Here is a 21,840-nt window from a genome sequence, read left to right on the forward strand (position 1 = left end):
AATATAAAAATGCCATGAATTGCCATCTATTGGTAACCGCCCCATCGCCTTCCCTGCCCTTTAACTTTGCTCACCTCAATTGATTTCTCCCACATCAGTGAATTTCACTGAGTTGGGATAAATAATTATTTGCTTTTTGAAGCGAGTGTTATGTATTCTGTTGGGGCACAAATAGAAACCTATTTTTGTTGAACAGGGGGAAAAATCTCCAAATGTGAAGAAAGTAAATTTTAACAGCCTATATTTTAATGCCCGTCCCTCTATTTATATATTATGTTTAAATAGTTTTAAAGTAATGGTCTAGTTTTTATCTAATGGTGAAAAATAGGGAGCCTGGTCTTTGGTGGCAGGTGATGTCATCACCTGTTGTACTCTATGGGTGGTGACATCACCTGCCACCAAACACCAGACACTTTACTTTTCACCACTAGGGGTCAGGCTTTACACAGATTAAGGTTTGGGGTTTAGGGAGCAAAGAAATAATAATAAATTATATGTATTATGACTTTACCTATGAACTTTATTATTGCATGTGCCAGACAGTGTGGTCTAAGATGTCACCAGAAAATAATGCTGAGTTTTCTCAGGGATGTATTGGATTAAAATGGGGGACTAGTGAGACATTAAGATACAATTTTTTTAGGTTTCCTATATTGCATCGATATTTTTTATGCGTCTGATTAATTCACTTAATTGCAGTTTGTTTGTACTCCCCCCGCCCCCACCCCCTTTTTTTTTATTTAGCCCTCTCCTGCCCTCCTCCTCCTTTGCCAAAAGTGCCTTTAACAGTCCAGGATGAAATGAGTTTGTAGCTGTGGAGAATGATTTAGGAACAGAAGACGGATGGGGTCAAAACAGCACTTCATACTGTATATAAAATGTATTTCATAATGTTTATACACCCAAGCGGTAGTTACGTGTCTCACTTATTGCAAAGCGTGTTTCATAGCCCTTGACACCCCTGCGTATGGGGTCACCCCGTCTGTCTGGTGAGTCATCTGCATTGTGAAGCCTTTGTATTGCGGCGATTGACCACAGTGCGAGAGAACCGAGTGGGATTCTTGAGTTTTGAATTGCATGAGAGGTGAAAGGTTTAAAATAAAAATAAAAGAAAATAAAATAAAAAAAACAGAAATGAAAAGAAAAAAGGAAGTCTATCACATGGGATGAGATACGTTAAAGTGAAAATCCTGGACTTGAATGTGTATTTAAAATTTGACAGAGGGCTCTCTATCAACTTCGCCTCTGGAGCAGCATCCAGGCGGACGAGTTGTTCAATTCAGCGTATATAAATCAGTCACATGTGCTGTGTATATAGCTTGGCCTTGATGCACATACTCCCATCGAGGCAGTCGTGCTCTTAAAAGTATTTACATCACTGCAATCTGAAAACTGGGATAGCTGTTTCAAGAACTTGTGCACATGGTTGAGTGTATTCTGACAATGTACAGTATCATGTATAGACTGTACCTTATTTATATAGCTCACAAACAGAAAAACAACAACAACAACAAAAAAAACCCTTTGCACAGACATTACTGAAATGTACTTTTATCTGTAGCATGTCGATGATCACTGCTATGATATGTGCACCAATCAGTAACGTGTTTGATCTCCGGTCACCTGCAGAGTTAACGCTTCTGGTCTGTGCTGCTGTAAACTAATATGCTTTGGAATGTGCTTTCATATGAGCTGTGGTAAACGAATGTCAAATAAAGACATTATTATTTTAATTGTGCCATCTACCTCATTAGACAAGTACCAGAGCTGATATTTTAGCAACTGAGAAATAAAAATCCACCTCATAAACACACCATCTTCTATATTTTTCATGTCATTTTTTTGTTTTTTCCAGTTGGGAGGATTGCTCTTGAGCTACAACATGTACATAGAAAAAACTCAGAAGGTATTTATGGGTTTTGGATTTGGACTGAGAGTTCCTACATATGAGAAAAAACCAAAAAAAACCCCAGGGAAATTACCTTTAAGAAACTTGTGTGTAACCTCATCATCTTGTTTTAATCTGTGTGCTCCTATAATTAGTCAAAACAAGCTTCCTGTGCAGTGCTCAATATTAAAGCAGCTTCAGCAAATTCACATTGATTTTTTTATTTTTTTTATTTTTTTTCTCTTGCATTCATGAGGTTTTCCTAATATCTCTGGGTGGATGCTCTCCTTGAATACAGGGTCGGGCCATAAATGTCATCCTACCTTTGCCGTGCTCCATTAACTCTGCTTGTTTCTGTTTGCCTCGCGATGGCTCACTCAGAGCAGAAGAACAGGAGAAACGCTGCATGTCAATAATCTGCAGAGGGAGAATATGTTGTGACAGGAGCTGAGGAGTCTGTCACATGCAGCTCACCTGCACTGTAAATTAACTGTGGGCCAACAGCGCCCTCAAGTGGAAGTCCTGGACATTATCATGTAGGCCTGCTCTGTGTGTGTGTGTGTGTGTGTGTGTGTGTGTGTGTGTGTGTGTGTGTGTGTGTGTGTGTGTGTGTGTGTGTGGGTGTGGGTGTGTGTGTGGGTGTGTGTGTGTGGGTGGGCGGGTGGGTGGCACATTTTAAAAAATTAAGTACTAAAATGACTAATACTGTTATGCACTTTACTTTGCATGTGTAATGACTTGACTCGGGTTTTCTTTGAAGGTAAGTTGAGAAAAAAAAACATGAAAAAACAAATCTAAAAAAAAAAAAAACATATTAAAATAAACATACTTAATTAAGAAAAAGAAGCTTCATATATGAAAACCCCTCCATTCATAACAAACATTTTTTTTAACCTTTATTGATAACACATTAAAATAAACAAATTTTGCTGACATATGCTCAACATAGTGTACAAAGGAACAGAAGTATGAATTAAAATAACATTTAAAATTTTTAATTCAAAAACTATTGGGAAAAATTGATTCAATTCATGTAAAAATCAATACAGAATAAAAATGCATCATATAGGTTAGTCCTCTTTAAAGAGTTCACAGTGCAGGTTGGCAGGTTTTTTTTTTTTTTTTTTTAGTTTTTACACCATTTTTATTTTTATATAGTCTTTCAATCGACATTAAAAAAACAATGAAACTGGGGTAAGCTTCTGAATTTATGAATATGAAATTTACCATATAGACTAAATAGGTTTACCATAAGATCAGTGTTAGATTTATCATGTTCAAAATAAATAATGACATTTTTACATGTTTTTTTTTTTTGTTTTTTTTTTTGTACATCATGGCTAGTTATCTGAGTCCAAAAAGAAATAGACCAAAAACAATGCTTTACCAATTCAGGTTCTCCTCTGCAACTTTTAATTGTGTTTTCAACATCTGAAGATTTGTAGAAATACACATTTGTTAGTTATTTATTGTGTAAGAAAAAAATGAATGAAAAGGCTGGTTGAGACAAATCACATGACTCCATGACGTCATCGCAGAGTTTCTTCCGGGTGTCTTTCGCTGGACTGGGCTGTGACAGCTAGCGAAGTTACTGACATCTATCTTTGTTTTCGTGTTATTAAAGTATTCCTTGGCGACATGAATCGTATATTTGGTCGGGGAAAGCCTAAAGGCCCACCGCCAAACCTCACGGACTGCATAGGAAGTGTAAGTACACCTTTAGTTTAGTTTTTTAGCGCTGTCGGTAACAAAATAAACAAAGAGTCCCGTGTTGAGCTGAGCTAGCTGGCAAAGCTAACAGTTAGCTAAGCTTCAGGAGGATAAACTAAGCTGCTGTTCGCTGTGTTTAATCAGCGTACAGTCACAAGAAGTATTATCTTAGTTATTAAGTGAGTTTTAAACATGTTTGACTTCCCAAACGAGCATGTTAAAGGTGTTAAAGTTGTACATAAAGTGTCAGTACATAAGTAAAGTGAGGTCGTCTTGAAACAAACCGTCAGTGTGTGTCCAGGTTGTGAGTCAGCATCACATTTAAACACTTAGAGAAAGGTAATTTAAGAAGGGATTTAAGGGGTTTGGTCGGCACGGAGCAGATAAGGGGCCTTCCCCCAGTCTCAGTGACATGGCCGTCAGTAACCAGTCGTACTGGTTGTCTAGCTGGAGCTATTATTAGCCTTTTGGAGGAGGTATGTGGGCTGACCCGGCAGGGAACAGCGGATGGTACACCTCCATCCACTTTATGCTAATTAGGCTGTTGTGCACATGTGTTAAATGGAATAACACATGAACAGCAGCTTGAGTTTTTTCCTTTCTTTGTATTCACCACTGAACCCACTGAGGAAACATTATCCTGTTGTTATACTGGAGATGAACAAGATGTCATCTCACTCTCTCTCTCTCTGTCCTCCTTTCTCTCTACCAAAAGGTTGATTCTCGAGCCGAGTCCATTGACAAGAAGATTGCCAGGCTAGATGTCGAACTTGCGAAGTACAAAGATCAGATGAAGAAGATGAGAGATGGCCCCTCAAAGGTGACATTTCTCATCCAGGATTACCAATATGAGTACATGTCAGCTGATATATGCTGCAGTGGTCTCTCATGCTGATGTGTCATTATATATTGTGTCCAGTTAAATCCATGTTAACTTGTAATGATGTAGTAAATATTGTTGTCCATCTACTAGAATATGGTCAAGCAGAAGGCGATGAGAGTTCTGAAGCAGAAGAGGATGTAAGTCACATTTGCATGCAAGAAATCACTGTTATCTAACAAAATACATATTATGAGTTTCATATCTTCTCCTCAAGCCATTATCCTCTCCATTAACCATTATGAAAGCCTAACAACTATCGTCTCGTCCAGGTATGAGGGGCAGAGAGACAACCTCATGCAGCAGTCTTTCAACATGGAGCAGGCCAACTACACAATCCAGACCCTCAAAGACACTAAAACCACAGTAAGTCACATTATGTGTCATCATAATTCTATCCAGAATATTAAATGGGCAAGGAAATGTGGTGTGTTACTAATGTTTCCTGTCTTTTTTTTTTTTTTTTTAGGTTGATGCCATGAAAATTGGTGCTAAAGAGATGAAGAAAGCCTACAAGAATGTTAAAATTGACCAGATTGAGGTATTTGCCTGCATATTTACTTCAAAGCAATGATTTTTTTTTTTAATGGATGGGGAACCATAATAGCAAAATGTCATTTTGCCCAGAGCTACGGATTTTTTCCTTATTAATCTCAAGAGATGTGTGTGTCACTCTTGGTGGATAATAGTGAACATAATGCTTTTAAAACCTCTAAGGCATTGCTTGATTAAAAAGCTAAAAGAAACGGCTCACATTTCTTTTTCTGCCGGGGAGATCTTTCACTTTTGTGGGTGGGTCACTGAGGTAAAGGAATATTTTAACTCATTTCATATTCTTCAATATGCAGGATCTTCAAGACCAGCTGGAGGACATGATGGAGGACGCCAATGAGGTGCAGGAGGCGCTGAGCAGAAGCTACGGCACACCTGACATCGACGAGGACGACTTGGAAGCAGGTGAGTGAAGCATTTCTACGCCACAAGTTTTGGATGATTATCTCGACACTGCAGCAGTTCTGGTTCTCACTCTGTTGTTATGGCTGATAAGGAGGATTTATCTCCTCTCGTCTTTGCTGTGCACAGAGCTGGATGCCCTGGGTGATGAGCTCCTGATGGATGAGGACAACTCGTACCTGGATGAGGCCTCGTCTGCTCCAAACATCCCAGAGGGTCTGCCCGGCGACAAGTCAACCAACAGGGTAACTATCAGTTTCAGGATTTTACAGGTTACATCATGAATTAATCAGCTTCAGCCGAGGGTGTGTCCCTTGTGGCGGCTGCATCCTGACCTCTCATTAGTTCACTCTGCCTTGATGAAGCACAGGTTCATGTTTCCTCTTTGTGTTTACAGGACGGCGTTCTGGTGGATGAATTTGGCCTTCCACAGATTCCTGCTACATAAAGAGGCTTCAGAGGCAACACTCTTTCCACTTTCATATGTATCATAACCTTTTTATATTTATCTAAATGACACTCCCAGCCTTAAGTGGCAACGCTGAAAACAGTTCTTACCAAAGGAGCTTCTGTTCATCGAATGATGGAAAATACCAAATCAGGACAACCTCAGTATGAAGCTATGATTGTTATTCTCTCTTCAATGAACAAACACTTTATTTCTCTGAGATTATTCTTGGAAATTGGATTCTATTAGCTTTATAGCTGCTGCAGTGTTGTGTTGCCAAAAAATAAATTGTATATTTTCCAAATGCGCCTTTATTTTGTGTGATAAATTGTAAGAAGGATTTCAGAAGCTATTACATTTATATAAAGCCACTTTATTATATACTGAAGCGTGTGCATGTAATTAATAATTTTAATGCAGCCTTAAAACAATGACAGTCCTTAACAAAAAATATTTCTTCGATTTCTTCAAGACAGATTTGTGGAAAAACTCCACCAAAAAAAAAAAAAAAAGTCCTGATGTCATGGCCTCTAAATACTCATCACATTTTCTGTTTGCCATCACCAGCTCAGCCTGTAAGTGTGAGGGAAGATTTTTTTGTGCAGATATTCCACTATGCTGGTCTTGCTTTGTAGTTTTTCAAACTCATAGTAAGGGATCTGTAAAAAAAAAAAAAAAGAGAGAGAGAGATGAAAATCCATGTGGAATTATTTCAGAAATATGGGAGTCCAGACATACAAATATGCACAACAGTCAAGGCTATAAAGACCAGCCAGGTGCAAAATTAAAATAACGCAGGCTACTCAAAATACTGAAAGACTTTACGTTAAAACCAGCATCCCATTGTCTCAGAGTTGGTATACTCAAAAAAAAAAAAAAAAATTGGGTTGGCTCCCATCTGCTAAAACCCAGATAATATCTCATTTCGACCATGAGAATCACCGCTGGGATTGCTTAGATATAATCGAGGATAGTCAAGTATGCATACACCTCAGGCATTGTAATGCATTTAGTAATTTTACATAGAATCACCAGACCAAAAAGCTGGCTGCACAAAGTCAGAAAGTTCACTAGAATTATAAAATGCTGCGTCCATCGCTCACAAGAGCCAAACTAGATTTGTGCACACTGCTCAGGTGACAGAGCTCAACATCTGCACCCTGCCAGCTCCAGTTATGTGACTGCTGAACTACTGCATCTCATTTTTCATTCAACAGTAGAAAACACAAAGCAATAATTCTACAGTTTCCCAAAATGATGAACTGCGGCCCTTTTAGACATCTTATAGCCTCAACGATCATATCCAGTCGTAAATAATATTTTCACAAAACTATTTGACTGTTTAAATGACCACTCTTAAATTATGTGTAGGCCTGCAGTAAAGTGTACAGACAGCTGTAATAAATAGCCAGCATTCTGTGCATTAGTTTATCGTTTGTCACTGCTATATCTAAATTCCCTTTTCCCTTCCCTAAATTGTCAGACACATAATGTGGAGACTGTGCAGTGGTGAAAACATTCTCATACCAATGTGCATACATCTGCTTTGTACATACGTGTTTATATATACGACCCCTAATCTTTTTTTAATTTTGGGTTTTGTGGTCTGCAGGAGTTCAATTTTCATGGTTTTATTAGGAATATTCTGTATTTTCATGTATACGTGGATATTCATGAATGGGAGATACATAAATATAAATTATCATAAAGAACACATTAATGCTTTAGTGTGTGTGTATTTCCACATGTTAAAAAGGTGTGTGGAAATGCAGCCTTTAGTGACAACAATGGGGAAGACATAATGGGGAAAAGGCGGTTCTCTACGTGCATAAAACAAATGAGCGCACCAGAAGCACAGCGCAGGTGAAAGTTAGGCTCTAACCTGAATCACGTCATATCCCAGAAGCCTCAGATGTCGCTGCTTGATGGCCTCTTTCCCGAGCAGCTGCCTTGTGTTTGTACTGAACCTTTTATGTCCATCAATACAAAGAGCTATCCTGTAAACACACAATACACAGTAAGAAAAAAAATCCGCTTCCCCATCCAGCTCCCAAAGGTGAACCTGTGTAGTATTTTATCTAACACATTTTTGTAATACCTTATTACCGGTAATTGCACTGATCAGGAGTAGTGCTCTGAATTTTGTCGTACAATGACAATAAAAGCTTTCTAATAAACTAGTTGATAATGGCATTCCGAAGTGAATTCCTAAATGTTCAGCATCAAATCAAGCCCCGAACCCTCAAGTTGTCGCTTGTGTGTCTCAGACCCTTTAAATAATTTTATAAGCACGTATTAGTGACCAAATCTTGCATTTACCTCTTGTAGACCTCGTCATTATGACTGGCAGGCAACACGTATCCTTCTTCATCCAGTTTTATTTCCACATCTGTAAGATTAAAAAAAAATACATATAGGTACATGAAAAGCCTAAGACATAGTTGGGAAAACTTGAATCAGCTGTTTGCATGTTACCTAGTGTGTAGCAGTAGGGGGTCAGGACGTTGGATGCAAAGTATGAGCGAGCCCCGAGCAGATCCTCCAGTCCACTTTTCACACAGTTGTAGAGGTGTCGGTCCACCGGCGTCTCCAGAGAGCGGCCAGACATGAGGAAAGACTTGACGTGGTACTTCGGAAGCAGCCTGGGACCCTGACGAGACAACAGATGGTGTTTCAAAAGGTGGCAAAAAAAAATACAAACCTATTCACACCGCGCATTACAACTTGATTTCTGTCTCAAATTTCGAATCAAAAGGAAAAATCCACCCATAAACAAATCAACGTCATTATAAAACAGATGCTGTAGAGCTGTAGCTTGTAGCCCTGAGCCCATTTTGTCCTTTGACAGTGGATTTTCTTACCGTCATGGCTACATGACATCACACTGAGATATCTTCAGCACAGGGATGATGCGATATATCAGCAGATATTCGGTATTAGCTCTTTATAAATGTTAAAAAGCAGCATTGGTGGGTCATTAGTTATTTTTCGGTTCATCTTTAGCTGACTGTCGAATTGGCATTTTTGTGACCCTTTTTTTAAATAGAACTTTTATATTCTGTTTAAAAGACAATTATTGGCCTGTCAAAAAGGCTTAACCTGTTTTGCACCTCCATTTGTACAGTGATTCTTTAAAATATGCATATCAGTATCCATGTTGATATCAGTCTTTTGGGTGAGAGGATATCAGATATCAATATCGGCCTCAAAAAACACAATCTCGCAGCTAGAATGAAGTTTGACAATAGAAAAGATCTCAGCTTTCCAAAGCATCAATGGTAAATGTTCAGGGTTTGGTATCACCCCCTCAGAATCAAAACCAAAGGGCTCAAGTAAAAAAAAAAAAAAAAAAAATTCATCCCCTGTGACTCCTGGAAAATGCTGAACATCACACTCAGATCTTGTGTTAAGTGTGAGAGAGAGTTTACGAGCATCTATAGGGTGAATTTATTTGGGATGAGAGAGCCATTAACACAGAAAAACACATGTATTTTAATTTGACAGTGTTTTAAATATTTTACCTGATAGAAAGGACACTCCAGCCTCATTGTCATGTAGAGCTGGGTCAGCTGTGCCAAAATGATCCGGTCCATTGCTTTGTTCTTCTCTACAAAACAAAGACAGAGAGAGGGACACACAGGTCAATACATGCAAATCTTCCAATGCAACATACATTCATTCACAAATTAATACTCTAAGTTGATGATGGCAAGTCTCACCTTCAAGCTGCTGGAGGAAGAAACTGCTAAAAACTTTGGAAACATAGTTAACAGGGAATCTCTCCACCAGGATGCAGGAGTGAAGCAGGTTGAGCAACGTCCGAGGCTGGAAGTGTGAGAAGCGGGTATGCAAGATGGCTTCGACCTTCCTGAAAACCTCACCAGCGTTGGGTGGCAGGTAGCCCAGCTTCCCAAACGCCATGATCTGCCTGGCCACCTGGCTGGTGGTGTAGTCGTCCGCTCGGTACACAAAGCTCTCAGCCACAGCATCAAACACGGGCACGGACAGGATGTTCCTCCGGCCAAAGTACTGGATCACCTTGGTGACAGCCTCTGGGTCGGAGGTGAAGGTCATCGTGGGCACGTACCGCTCCAAAGCCCCCACAAAGTAATGATCACTGTGACCGAAGAACATCAGCCCGCCAAGCACAGCAGTGAGCTCCTCGTCAGTGAAGTGAGGCACGTGTCTTACAGCCTGCTTACAAAGACTGATGACAAGGGGCATGGCCTGGGTCTGGTTCAGGGACATCAGAGCATTGAGCACCTCGCTGACCGCAGCAGGATCCATACGGGAGGTGACTGACACAGTGTGGGTGTGCATGGCATTCAGCAGGTTCTGGTATTTCCCATCTTTGCCCAACCCCGCCTGCAGAAGTCTATAAACAGCAACAAGGTCTGCCAGGCTCCATCGGGCAGGCTGCTGTTTTTGGATTTGCTGCATCACCTGCTCCAGCATCCCACAGTTCGGGCCCTCTATCGCCAGCATTGCCTGGCCCAGGTTACACAGCTGTGCCACACTCATCTCCCCCCTATCCAGCCTCTTCTGGCTCTCAGACACCATCCGCACCATCAAGGTGCTCCAGGGGTCCAAATAGAGGCGGGTGCAGGCCAACAGAGCTGATGCCAGCCCAGCATCCGTCAGGCGCACAGAGTCGTGCTCAAGCTGGAAGCACAGGGCCCTGATGGTGGCGTTTTCCAGCACTGACGGATCCTTCAGAGTGTGATCATCCTGCTCCAGGTCGGCCACACGGTGCAGTGCCGCTGCAGCCATGGTGTCAGACATGATCTCCACCGTGCGCAGCAGCTTGAGAACCTGCCGTGAAGAGGAACAGCTCCCCAGACGCTCCTGGAAAGCCCTCTCCTCTGTCTCCGTGGGCCGATGCAGCTGGGTCAGACAAAACCTGGGCGCCGAATCTTTGTGGAGACTGACAGAGCCGGTGGCGAAGAAGGACGGGTCCCTGACAATGGTGGACAGACTCATTTTCCCACAGTCGAGCTGGAGCTTCCGGCAGCCGTGTCTGCGGATGCAGCGGCTGGCTGTAGTGCACAGGCATGCCACACAAACTGGCTCTGCTGCGCTCTTGGCACTGAGGAGCCTGGAGATACAGCTCAATCCAACAGGACGGTGTATTGATGTCTGCCCAAGCAGCTGGAAACTCTGCAGCAGCTTTAAAGCCATGGCTCCCGTCCAGTCCAGCACTCCTTACACCCAGCTGATTCACAAAGAGACAAAAAATTAAAGTTAGAAATAATTTTACAAACAGAAAAACACATTACAAAGCAGGTCACTCCTAAAAATGCTGAAGTAGCTCTGAAGGCACACTGTCTTGTAAAAGGCTATCTGTATACTGAGCAATAAGTCCTTATATTAACTATCCCACCTGTCAGTATATTATGAAACCTCTGAATGTCCCAGTCTGGCATTTGCTAGTTGCATACAAAGGCTGTTCACTTTTAATTCACATTTTAAGAGCAATCCACAACCTTTTAAATGCAATACGCAGCGGTTTCAAGTGCAGTATCCACTCTTTTATAGTATTTACTTTAGTTTCACATTTATTGGACGTGTGCTACTTGTGACAATAGCCACTTTCTGTTGTATTCACGCTGATGACATCAAAACGCTTGAAACTCAACAGAGTCACAGTAATAATTTCAGATGCTGCTGTGTTTTTGTCACTTTGCCCTTGCCCAGCGGAAATTGAGAGGCTAGCTAGGATAGCTCATTGGTAGCTGGCTAACAGGTTTACAACACCACTACTACCCGAATCATGTGTTTATCCCGTGGCTAACCTTACACACACCTTAACGTGGTACATAGTGACCAGCTAAGAATCATAATTAACTTTAAATAACTCTAATAAAGCGGGTAAAGGTCATACCTGGACCTCCTGAAGACGGATCTATCTCATGTTGTAACGAAGGAGATGCTGTCCTGGATGGTTTTGCAACGAGGATCATGCTGCGTTCAGGGCTCCTCGGAAAGCAAACCCTTCTTCTTCAGTTTCCGGCGTAATAGACGCAGCTAAGGCGCGTTGCTGCCCTCCACAGGCCAGATGTTAGAAATCCCGATGTTACAGTAAAATGTGATGGAGAATGATCAACACTTGTTAGTCTTAACCCAGTTACCAATGTAAATAAATAAATGAATAAATAAAATATCTGCTGTTCCTGGTGTATTATGCTTTGTTCTTGTGTACAACACGGGGAGATCTGAGTCTGAATGCTGCCTGTGAACTATTCTCCCAGTGTAACTGTATAAGTGTACATAATTATAATAGAAACACGCCTAATCCTGACACTTACGTTCAACTTGCATTTCATTCTACCTCACCCAAGAGTTTCAAAGGCTTAGGGCCTGTCTGAACCTATGGGAACTGATTAAATGTGATTATAACTCTTCTCTCGCTGGCCCAATGAGCTGACTGATGCGTATTCCTTCTAAAGCCAATAGTTGTTTTTTTTGTTTGTTTGTTTTTTTGTTGTTGTTTTTTTCAACCTCACCTGCACATCTTCCCTCTCGTCTGTTCTTACTGTGTTTCTATTGCTTTGCTTTATATGTGAAAAAGCACCCGTGTTAGGTCTAACAGAGAACCTTTAAGTTATTATCTAATACCTAGAGAGATGCACACCCTCATTCACAAAACATACCTCTAAAATCCACAATAAAGTCAAACATGGATTTCACTTTACCCTTTCGCTATCTACACTGGTCCAATAATCTTAAAAATATCCTATTTACTACTTTAAAGCGCCTGCTTAACACAGATTGTCAGTATTTGCGGCAGCACATGAAGGCGTGACACGTGTGGTTAAACATTAGAGGGCAGCACAACCCGCAGAATAGCTGCATTAATTATTAAACTCTGTAATTTATGGCTTAAGTAGTTCAGCAGCAGTGAGGGTTATTTTTGGTCAGCCTACATGTCACTGTGTACCTACTTGGAATAGTTATCATTTACCATATAACACTACTAAAATTTGTAAGAAATGAAACTTCTACATTGTTCCTCGGTAAAATCCATGCATGAAAAGTGTTTTAAGTTTTTCCAATACTGAGTGTGCAGTTAGATGTGTTGTTATGACAAGTGACTTCCCAAACATAACGAACAGCAGCTGGTCTAAAGATGTCTTGGTCCACTAACAACCACCATAAACACCAGCCCTGGCAGATTCTTAAAATTATTTGCAAAGTTGAGACATGCACTCTCCGGCAAATCCTAATGTTTCCACTTGTCAGCAGTGGAAACTTGTCTCAGATCCTGTTGGGAGTATCTGGTATAGTTGGCTTGGTGGCTGCAGCAGTCACGGGATAACATTTACTTATTCATGCTCATCCAACAGTTCAGTAATCTCTCCTGGCTTTAAGATAAGGGCTGTCATCATGTAAAACCACTCTGTTCATGACAGAGATGCCTCACTCAGGGAAGATAAGCCTGTATGTTGGGCGTTTACCTTTTCCCCAAGGGCTTGAATTACCTGCAATCCTGTTTCCAAAATACACCATGTTTTCTCCACTTAACAAAATACACCAACTATTACACCTATTAACCTGCCTTTTCCCTTTCCCTGGTCTTTAACAAAAATGTCTCATGCAACAGCCAGTCAGCGCATGTTGAGTGAGTTTGGTAACAAGGGGGGGAGTGCGTGTCAAGACTTGACAATCACCTGAAGGGGGGAAAACCATGAGCCCTCAGTTTTGCCACACAGCATGAAAGAAAAAGACAGCGTAATCCAAGAGTCATTTATAGTTCAGTGGTCATTTATGCAGGACAAAGAGTTCAGAGTAAAACAACTTGATAGAGGGCTTTATTTATAAAGTTTATATTATAAAAAGGTAAAAATTCAGCTAAACCGGATCACATGAATTGCAAAGACTTTTGTCCCTTATGGTTGTACTTCCAAAGTGCTGCCACTTTTCATATCTTTACACAACAGAACACACAACGATCCCTCAGGATTTTTTTTTCTCCATTTCAGATATGTAAATTGGGCAACAAATATGCTCAATGGTTAATGTTTTGCCTCATTTTAAAATTGGGGTTTTCATAAGGTTGAGACATGCAGCACAGTGACCTAGCTGAAGGGAGAGGCTGAGAAGAAAACCATGATGCTGGTATGGCTTTTTAATCGTCCTTGTCCTTGGCACCGTGCTTTAGAATGCGTGTGAACTCCACATAGTTGAAGTTGTTCTTCTTGTCAATGGGTGCCTCCCTGAATAGCTCATCCACCTCCTCGTCTGTAAACCGGTCACCCATTGTTGTGAGCAGCTCTCTGAGGTAATCTTCCTGGATGAAACCTGAGGGAGAGACAGAGTCAAATCAGACAAAGATTCCAGCAGAGCCACACAGGAGATTTTCTTTTGACTGCTGCTTTAAAATTACTGCAATAATGGCATTCAATCGCCATGAAGCCAGACCATTTCTAAGTGTTAAATTCCCATGATTCAGTCAATTTCCTGTTAAAATTTCCAGACATCGAGTTATTATTAAGATATCCACTTGGGAACCTATTCTTATTCTAACAGGAAGAATGACATCACATTTTTCTTTGTTAGGAGAACTTTTATCTCTCTGTAAAATCTGCAGGCAGAGCTCAAAAGCATCAACAACTGGAGATGCTATAGATCCTACCTGTGCCCTCTTCATCGAAGCAGGCAAACGCGTTCCGGATCACATCCTCAGGGTCTGTGCCATTGAGTTTCTCTCCAAACATGGTGAGGAACATGGTGAAGTTGATGGGCCCCGGGGCTTCATTCATCATGGCTTCCAGGTACTCATCATTTGGGTTTTTCCCTGCACAAGAAAGCATCACAATCCAGTTTTAACTTCAGTGCCTTTAGAGTTTAGTCTGACTGCAACTTTTAATTCCACTACATAAAAGTAGTAATCACTACACCGGCAGCAACTACAACACATGATAAATGCAAATGTTTGCTTATATCATCCATTACAATATTTTGTATTTGCTCGTTATACAAAACCAACATAACAAGGAACATATTCTAGAGATTTCTGCCTTGCACTGCAAAGTATATCTGTAACAGAGACGAGATGCTGTCTAAAATACATCACTCACAACCAACCAGTTGTGATACTGGAAATATATGGGCATACAATGCATGGGTAAGAAGAGACAAAACAGACATCCAGCTAATGAAGTGAAGACTGTTTGAGGTCCTGTTTATTAAAGCTCCTACTCACCCAGTGAGGCAAGCATGTCGTGAAGGTCCTCCTTGTCGACGAAGCCATCACGGTTCTGATCAATCATGTTGAAGGCCTCTTTGAACTCCTGAATCTGAGACTGATCAAACATGGCGAAGACATTGGAAGTGGCGCGCTGAGGGCGCTTCTTTGTGGTCTTTCCCTTAGCCCTTTTGCTTGACATTTTGATGGTTTTTTTTTTACCTGTGGAATTCAAAGGCACACAGGCAAAGACTTCAGATGACATTTCCTGAAATGTCAGACATCCCATTTTTTAAAAGAATCTTTATTCTTGTGCCTTAGGAAAATCAAGGGGTTATGTGAAAATGACCCTGTGCAAATGCATGCAATAAAAAGCTGTCCTTCATTCTTAATGTTTGATTTATAAACATCTTTGCAGTTCCTTAATAAACAGGTTGATTTTATTAAGTCTGGTGAGTTTAATTCATTGTCAACCAAACAATTCCAGGCGGTATATGATATCCATTTAAACTTACTGGCTTTAGGAGACAATTGTGGTCAATGCTGATATAGATTCATTACTAAGCAGCATTGCCTTATGACAAACCATAAGGTAGGAATTCATTTTGACAATATACGGCTCATCTTATCAGACAGCCAGAGAGAGACAACAGACAGAACCCATGACAGAGAGGAAAACAATTTGATGAGAGGCAAAGTGGATCATACAGCTGCCCAAAATAATATTTGGTATTCCTCCCCACCCCCCATCTCACTGGCAGGATAATCTAATTCTGAGGCAATGATTCCCCAATGTGGTGTCCCTCCCTGCGCTATAAATGGAAATGTTCTCCAGCTCTCGAGGTTGTTCAAGCTTCCTACCTTCATTGAGGTCAAGAGAAACTAGTGATGTGAGGACAGTTGCCCTTAACAGGCAATGTCTTGTTTTAACCTGATGCCGGCCCCAGCTCCCTCTGACACACTGCTGCCTGAGGCCAGCTCTGAGTTAGGAAAATCACCCTCAGAAACACAGATACTTTACTGATCCCCAAGGGCAAACTGGGTCAGCTGCAGTTGCTCAAATTCTCAAGAGCATTATATTATAAGAAATAGAAAAATACGCAACTTGAAAATGTATTACAAAAAGAGTATGTGCATTAATCCAGAAATACAGAATAATACAGAAATAAGAAATTGAGCAGATGTAAAAAAGTAAGTGTACATCCACCATATATATACACAAGGATACTGCCCTGTATATATGGCGTATACGTTTTTTCAGCTTTAGTCAGCTGCCAGGCACTTACATATGGGGCTGCATGATATGGACAAAATTTCACACCTTGATATTTGTGCTCAATACAACAATACCGATGCAATATGTTATATGACATTATTATGGTTTCACACTTATTTAAAATTTTAAGTGCACCAACAGTGAAAATTACGCATTATTTAATAAAAAAAAAAAAAAAAAAAAAAAAAAAAAAAAAAAAAAAAAACGTAATACAAACTGGATGCAGAAAAGTGTTTTATTGTCTTAGACTAACCCTAACCGTGATATCATCCACATCGTTGCCTTTGGAGAACATAATATCGCCTATGTTCACATCTAGATAACGATATGATAGCGATATATCGTTCAGTCCTGGTAACATATGTTTCAAACTGCGCATCCTCTGGCAGATACAGCTTTTTCGTTTAGTTACGTAAACTCCGTATTTATTATTCCAGCGAGCTCACCTGAACGTACAGAGGCTACGTAGCTGCTAAATTCGCGTCTACGTACTTAAGGCCTGTCCGGAGCTAGATTCGCCTGCTTAAATTTAGTGCGTACAACCACTTTTCTAATAATGGAGACGCCGTTCATGATCCTAACTTGTACGAGAGACATTTTCATTCATTTGTCGACCCACTAGCTGACCCTAGGTGTCCGATTTGACAGCTTAATAAACGGACAGGTTTGGGAAAACGGCGTTAGCCAGCTTCCGACATTACAGCTAGCAGGAAGGCTAACCGTCAGATCTGCTCATTGTAACCAACGCGTTCAAAATGGCACGCAAGCACAATAAACGCCGACATACGCTTGATTTTGTCGGTAAATGTGAATTTTCGCGGAAGAGTAGCATGAATGCCGTTGTAGCAAAACAGAGGATAAGAGTGGAAAACCTTAATATGATCCTACCTGACAACAAACAGACTGGTCAGCTAGCCCGGGCTGCTCCTTTTTCTCAACCACCGCCCCGACTTCCTGATAATAATGTTGGTGCGGTACAGGAAATCCAGGATGAACCAACTGCGCGAAAATAGGGGGGAGCTTCGAGTTAACAACATGTATTACTTATTATAAAAACAATTTCTTGTGTATTTTAGACTTATACATAGAATTAAATACCATATTACTGTTTTATATTTACAAAAAAATGCATAGTATTTCGTTGTTCCTTGTGGAAATTATTTGCAATGTGGTCGCACCTACCTCTCAGAATAAATGTAGGTTCCGCCAAACACTCCCTTTTCTGCTTTGACATTCCTGGGTATGTCCTTTTTAGGGCAGAATGAACGTATCCTCCTTCTCATTGTGTAATAACACACAAGATAAAACTTGGATGACTCCCGTGGGGATGTTGTCGTTATTATTATTACCAATCGATACCAATAAAACAATTCAGGAGATGCCATTGACTCTCTTGTACATATCTATATTTTTTCATCTCATCATAAAGCAGGTTAATAAGGCAATGTGCACTTATTTACTATTATTTTGGCACCGTTTGCTGGGTTTAATGACATTCCGAACAGCATTATATGTTTACAATAATATAAAAATGATGATAGGATGGATAATTATAAATCCTGACAGCGGCCAGTGTGACTCCTGAAACTAGATCAGACAACAGCTGGTAACCCGGTCAGAGAGGCTTACTAGCTCAAAAACAAAAGAGAGCATGTGGAATTGATGACTCATGGGTTAAATACCACATCAATAACCTATATAGAGCTTGTTGGTTTTTCTAGGCATCATATAACCTTCAAAGTTTAACAAAATGGTTGGAACAATGCAGAGAAGTCACATGCCTTCAGCCTGTTTTGAATGTATTCAAAATGAGCCGTGCCCAAGTCGACATCTCTGCAGCCCTAAGCAAAAATGATAACTGGTTTTCAAGGATAACTTTTGTCACTCTTGGCAGGGAGTAGTCTACTGTGTAAATAACTTCAGATGTAAGATGTAGGCTGGTCCTTGTTTACTCCACAGAGCAGGCACAAATTGCTCATAGTGTATGTCATTAAGTTATGATGCAACCATGAAGGGATGGCCACAGTCAACAACCAGCAGACCACACTGGGAAAGAAAGTTATTTGTTGTTGACCTCAACAAAGATCAACAGAACTGCATATTCATCATCAGTACTGTACAACAATGAGATGTGAGTTTCCATCCTGTAGCGCCTCTGTCTGTATTTTGGTCCAAGCAAATGTGGTGACCAAAAAAAAAAAAAAAAGTTATTAGGGCACCATGAGTGAGATGTTATTATGTGACTGATCAAGCCTTTTTTACACTTTATACCCCCTCCAGAAGCATCAGTATATCACAAAAAAAATAAAGGTTTTCTAACTGACCAAATATTTTTGTGTTCATTTTAGGGCCCTGCTAAAGAGACAGAAAAAAATGTGACTGGAATTCTAGGTTTATTTTTTATGGGATATTGTGCTGCCACATTTAACCACAAGAGTGTGCTAGTCACATTAGAAATACACAGAATCTTGCTATTTTTCTCTGCTCCATGAAATCTAGACCAAACAATTTTTGAAGTAATGATTTATTAGTGTCTTCATATCAATCAATATTTTTTAGTCCAAGAAATGTTAACTGCAAAATGTTCACATAGCCTCAGTGTAAGAAAGACAAGACAACACCAGCACATAAAAATAGTCCTTATGGATCTCCTGAGACCTTCATCCAGCTGGACATTCCTGAAAAGCTAAATCCAGTGAAACAATTCCTATAAACTCTAACTAAGGTTGGGAATAAGCCAGATTTTGTGATCTTGAATAAAAAAATAAATAAATAAATAACTTAATGAATTCAAAGGAAGCAGAACTGGAAAATAATGAAAGATGAGACACAAGAGACTCATTAGGATGTGGCATAATTTGAAAAATAAGATGAAAGAGAAGTTAAAGAACTTCCTTAAAAATTCGATATACTGAAATTTACTTGTATGTACTACTTATTATTATAGTATTAATGTGTGCTCAGCCTAAATTACAATATCCGAAAAATGGGAGAAAAAAGGGAAATCTAACCAGGTTGAGAAAACAGATAATAAACAGTGATTAAGTTCCTTGAATTCAAAATTGTGAGATTTATTGAAGCTCTATGTAGTGTACCATGTGAAAAATGTACTGAAAAGCTATAGGTAAGTCAACTATATGTGGAGAATATTGCAGCCTTGTGTTCCTATGGCTTTTTAAAGCTTTTTCATACAGTTTTACTCTATATTAATATTTTATATTCAAAGGGCCTCATGATTGTATATTTTACATGTTTCTCAGTGTTATATCAGAAACAGCACAAAGATTCTCCAGTAAATGGTGGTTGTTTGTTCAATATGGCAATAAAAATTGTACGTGCAGTGACAATGGGCCCCTTGGTGATTCACCTCACCAGAGACGATGGGACGCACTGCTGCTAAAATAGAGTTTCATGACATTCGATCCTCTCTCTTAAATACCACGCAGTATGATGGGATGAAGTCATTAGGTAACTGTGTTATCACCTTCCCAGCTAGATGAGAGCTTGAATTTTCAATGGAACTGGAAAGTTTCAAGGAAAAGAGTCTTTGTGTGACTTGTGAGCGACAGTTGTTTAGTGATTTGGGCTTTATACTCAGATTAGAGCAAAGCCCGGGATGTTTCCAGTAAAGACGGTTGAAAAGACTGCATGCTGTTCTGTGAAGGGCGGTCATGATCAGAGAGCCTGTGCTTTACTGTACCTCAGTGTTTTTTAATGGGCACTGACACATGGGCTTCATTATGTGTATACACATAATTTACAGCTAGGTTTGGCTGTTTGCTTCTTAACAAATAGAGAAAACAATCAAAAGCGAATGTTATTGCCATTAATACTAAACTTGGAAATTCTTTTGACTGAATACTTCACATTATTTGAGGGAAAACAAACACAAAATGCAAAGCTTGGCTACAGTACAGTCATCTGCTGTTTGGAATGAATCATAACAACTTTGAATGGCATGTAAAAAAATCAGAAAGTGATATGTAATAATAAGAGGAACAAAACCATTATCATCCTATTGTCATCGATCACACAGTATAAGGAAAAGGATTCTAATGGTACTAGAAGCCAATCTAAAACCCCAAATTATTCAAATGTAAAGTAACAACAACAGTTCAGCAGCCAGATAGTGCCCAACAGTGCATATCACATGTCTTAGTGTAACTATTTTGCTCCTCAGTTAACTGGAGCAGTTGAAAGCAGTGGTGTTGGCAGATGATTCATCACATGGAAACACATATTCCCAGTGAAAATCTTCTCCCATATCGGATGGTCCAATGGAAAGCATCCGCTGTTAGGACTCTGCTTGAATTCTTGTAATAGTTCTGCTCAGTGTATTATGGAGGCTGATCTGTTTTGGTGGAGCAACACCTTCAACGGCTGCCACTGAATTTTAAGTATGTTGCCATAACCATTGTGTCATGACAGGACGGTGGCTGAGGCCCAGAAAGCAAAACAGCCCCAGAAGTGTTTGGCCACCTGATATCTTTATGGAAACTCATCAGGCGTGTGTGTTGCAGTTAAATGACTCTGGCAGCCACGGCATGTGTACCTTCCAAATGGCATGAAGTAACTTGATCCGACTTTATAATTGTATGTTTATCTGACATATTGACATATCCAAATAAAATTATCATTTGACATTAACCGTGTCTTTAACAGAGCCAAGTTTCCACTTTCCTCTGGTTGTTGTTTGTCTGGTTGAAGAGAGGAGACCGGATCAGGCCGGAGAGAAAAGATAACCTCAAGACCCCCCACCCACCACCACCACCACCACCACCATCACATCCCTCACCAACAAGAGAGATAGAGAGACTAAGTGGCATTTGTTGTATGTGAAGTAAGTAACAATAGCATAGCTAAAGTTAGCAACAGTCACAGCTGAGACTGCTGTGGTTAAGAGTCAAGACAAAACCAGTGGGAGGTGTATCAGGCAAAGGGCCAACAGGCCAACAAGACCCTCACATATAGAGCCTCTGCGTCCTGACATGGGACATTTATACAACGGATGTATTATCTGAAATATAATAAAGGACTTTTGAGATGGAATTGACTGTATTTTTGTTAAATGAAATCTGCCTCTTGAGAAATGAGGGAGCCACTGGGCCTCAGGACAAACGGGACAGTGATGTGCTCTTGTATTGTAACACTGGCCGAAAGTATGTGTGATATTCAAAACTGTGCTCGACTCTATTTATAGGCTGGCCTTTGTCAGGTTAAACAAACAAGCCAACAAAAACAGAAATTAATGAGCAAACAACGACGCAAGAAAGAAAGCAGAATAAAAGCACATGGCAAATAAGCACATATATACTTACTTACATATTACACACATACATGAAAAAAATGTCAAATAGGCACTATGAAAAATGGACAAAATTCACAGACAATGAGGCAGTGAAACAACAACCCAGCGGACTGTGGGCTGAGTTTACCTGCACAAAAGGAGGCAGCACTGATCACTGGCAGTGATCTGCACCCAGGGGCCAGATCTGTGGAG

At 40.2% G+C, this 21,840-nt stretch overlaps 3 protein-coding genes across 5 annotated transcripts; 1 reads left to right on the top strand and 2 right to left on the bottom strand.

The window, feature by feature from the left end:
* Positions 1-3,526: 3,526 nt before the first annotated feature.
* chmp5b (charged multivesicular body protein 5b) lies at positions 3,527-6,184 on the top strand. The gene is made up of 8 exons (XM_030079521.1): positions 3,527-3,595; positions 4,314-4,418; positions 4,572-4,618; positions 4,751-4,844; positions 4,948-5,019; positions 5,327-5,435; positions 5,562-5,677; positions 5,830-6,184. The coding sequence occupies exons 1-8, from the start codon at positions 3,527-3,529 to the stop codon at positions 5,878-5,880; spliced, it is 663 nt and encodes a 220-aa protein (XP_029935381.1). The 3' UTR covers positions 5,881-6,184.
* Positions 6,185-6,255: 71 nt separating this feature from the next.
* fastkd3 (FAST kinase domains 3) lies at positions 6,256-11,889 on the bottom strand. The gene is made up of 7 exons (XM_030079520.1): positions 11,762-11,889; positions 9,600-11,092; positions 9,402-9,487; positions 8,356-8,530; positions 8,200-8,269; positions 7,763-7,877; positions 6,256-6,539 (listed from the first exon to the last, which is right to left on the bottom strand). The coding sequence occupies exons 2-7, from the start codon at positions 11,056-11,058 to the stop codon at positions 6,441-6,443; spliced, it is 2,004 nt and encodes a 667-aa protein (XP_029935380.1). The 5' UTR covers positions 11,059-11,092; positions 11,762-11,889; the 3' UTR covers positions 6,256-6,440.
* Positions 11,890-13,620: 1,731 nt separating this feature from the next.
* Positions 13,621-17,343, bottom strand: myl12.1 (myosin, light chain 12, genome duplicate 1). Of its 3 annotated transcripts, none has more exons than XM_030079471.1 (4): positions 17,229-17,343; positions 15,083-15,286; positions 14,513-14,674; positions 13,621-14,178 (listed from the first exon to the last, which is right to left on the bottom strand). In XM_030079471.1, the coding sequence occupies exons 2-4, from the start codon at positions 15,264-15,266 to the stop codon at positions 14,006-14,008; spliced, it is 519 nt and encodes a 172-aa protein (XP_029935331.1). In that variant the 5' UTR covers positions 15,267-15,286; positions 17,229-17,343; the 3' UTR covers positions 13,621-14,005. The 3 variants fall into 3 exon arrangements, with proteins under 3 accessions (XP_029935331.1, XP_029935333.1, XP_029935332.1); XM_030079473.1 differs by having other exon boundaries at positions 15,083-15,281; positions 17,228-17,261; XM_030079472.1 differs by having other exon boundaries at positions 15,083-15,284; positions 17,226-17,259.
* Between the last annotated feature and the right edge of the window lie 4,497 nt (positions 17,344-21,840).

Source organism: Myripristis murdjan, chromosome 20 (genome assembly GCF_902150065.1).
Source record: "Myripristis murdjan chromosome 20, fMyrMur1.1, whole genome shotgun sequence".
Taxonomy (NCBI): Eukaryota; Metazoa; Chordata; class Actinopteri; order Holocentriformes; family Holocentridae; genus Myripristis; species Myripristis murdjan.

Coding starts and splice junctions, on each gene's coding strand:
- fastkd3 (XM_030079520.1), bottom strand. CDS start 11,058: ATGGCTTTAAAGCTGCTGCAGAGTTTCCAGCTGCTTGGGCAGACATCA. Junction 8,531..9,401: donor TGGAGTGTCCTTTCTATCAG/GTAAAATATTTA, acceptor TTGTCTCGTCAG/GGTCCCAGGCTGCTTCCGAA. Junction 8,270..8,355: donor CCCCTACTGCTACACACTAG/GTAACATGCAAA, acceptor TTAATCTTACAG/ATGTGGAAATAAAACTGGAT.
- myl12.1 (XM_030079471.1), bottom strand. CDS start 15,266: ATGTCAAGCAAAAGGGCTAAGGGAAAGACCACAAAGAAGCGCCCTCAG. Junction 14,675..15,082: donor CGACATGCTTGCCTCACTGG/GTGAGTAGGAGC, acceptor TTTCTTGTGCAG/GGAAAAACCCAAATGATGAG. Junction 14,179..14,512: donor CTTCGATGAAGAGGGCACAG/GTAGGATCTATA, acceptor TCTCTCCCTCAG/GTTTCATCCAGGAAGATTAC.
- chmp5b (XM_030079521.1), top strand. CDS start 3,527: ATGAATCGTATATTTGGTCGGGGAAAGCCTAAAGGCCCACCGCCAAAC. Junction 5,020..5,326: donor TTAAAATTGACCAGATTGAG/GTATTTGCCTGC, acceptor TTCAATATGCAG/GATCTTCAAGACCAGCTGGA. Junction 5,436..5,561: donor CGAGGACGACTTGGAAGCAG/GTGAGTGAAGCA, acceptor TGCTGTGCACAG/AGCTGGATGCCCTGGGTGAT.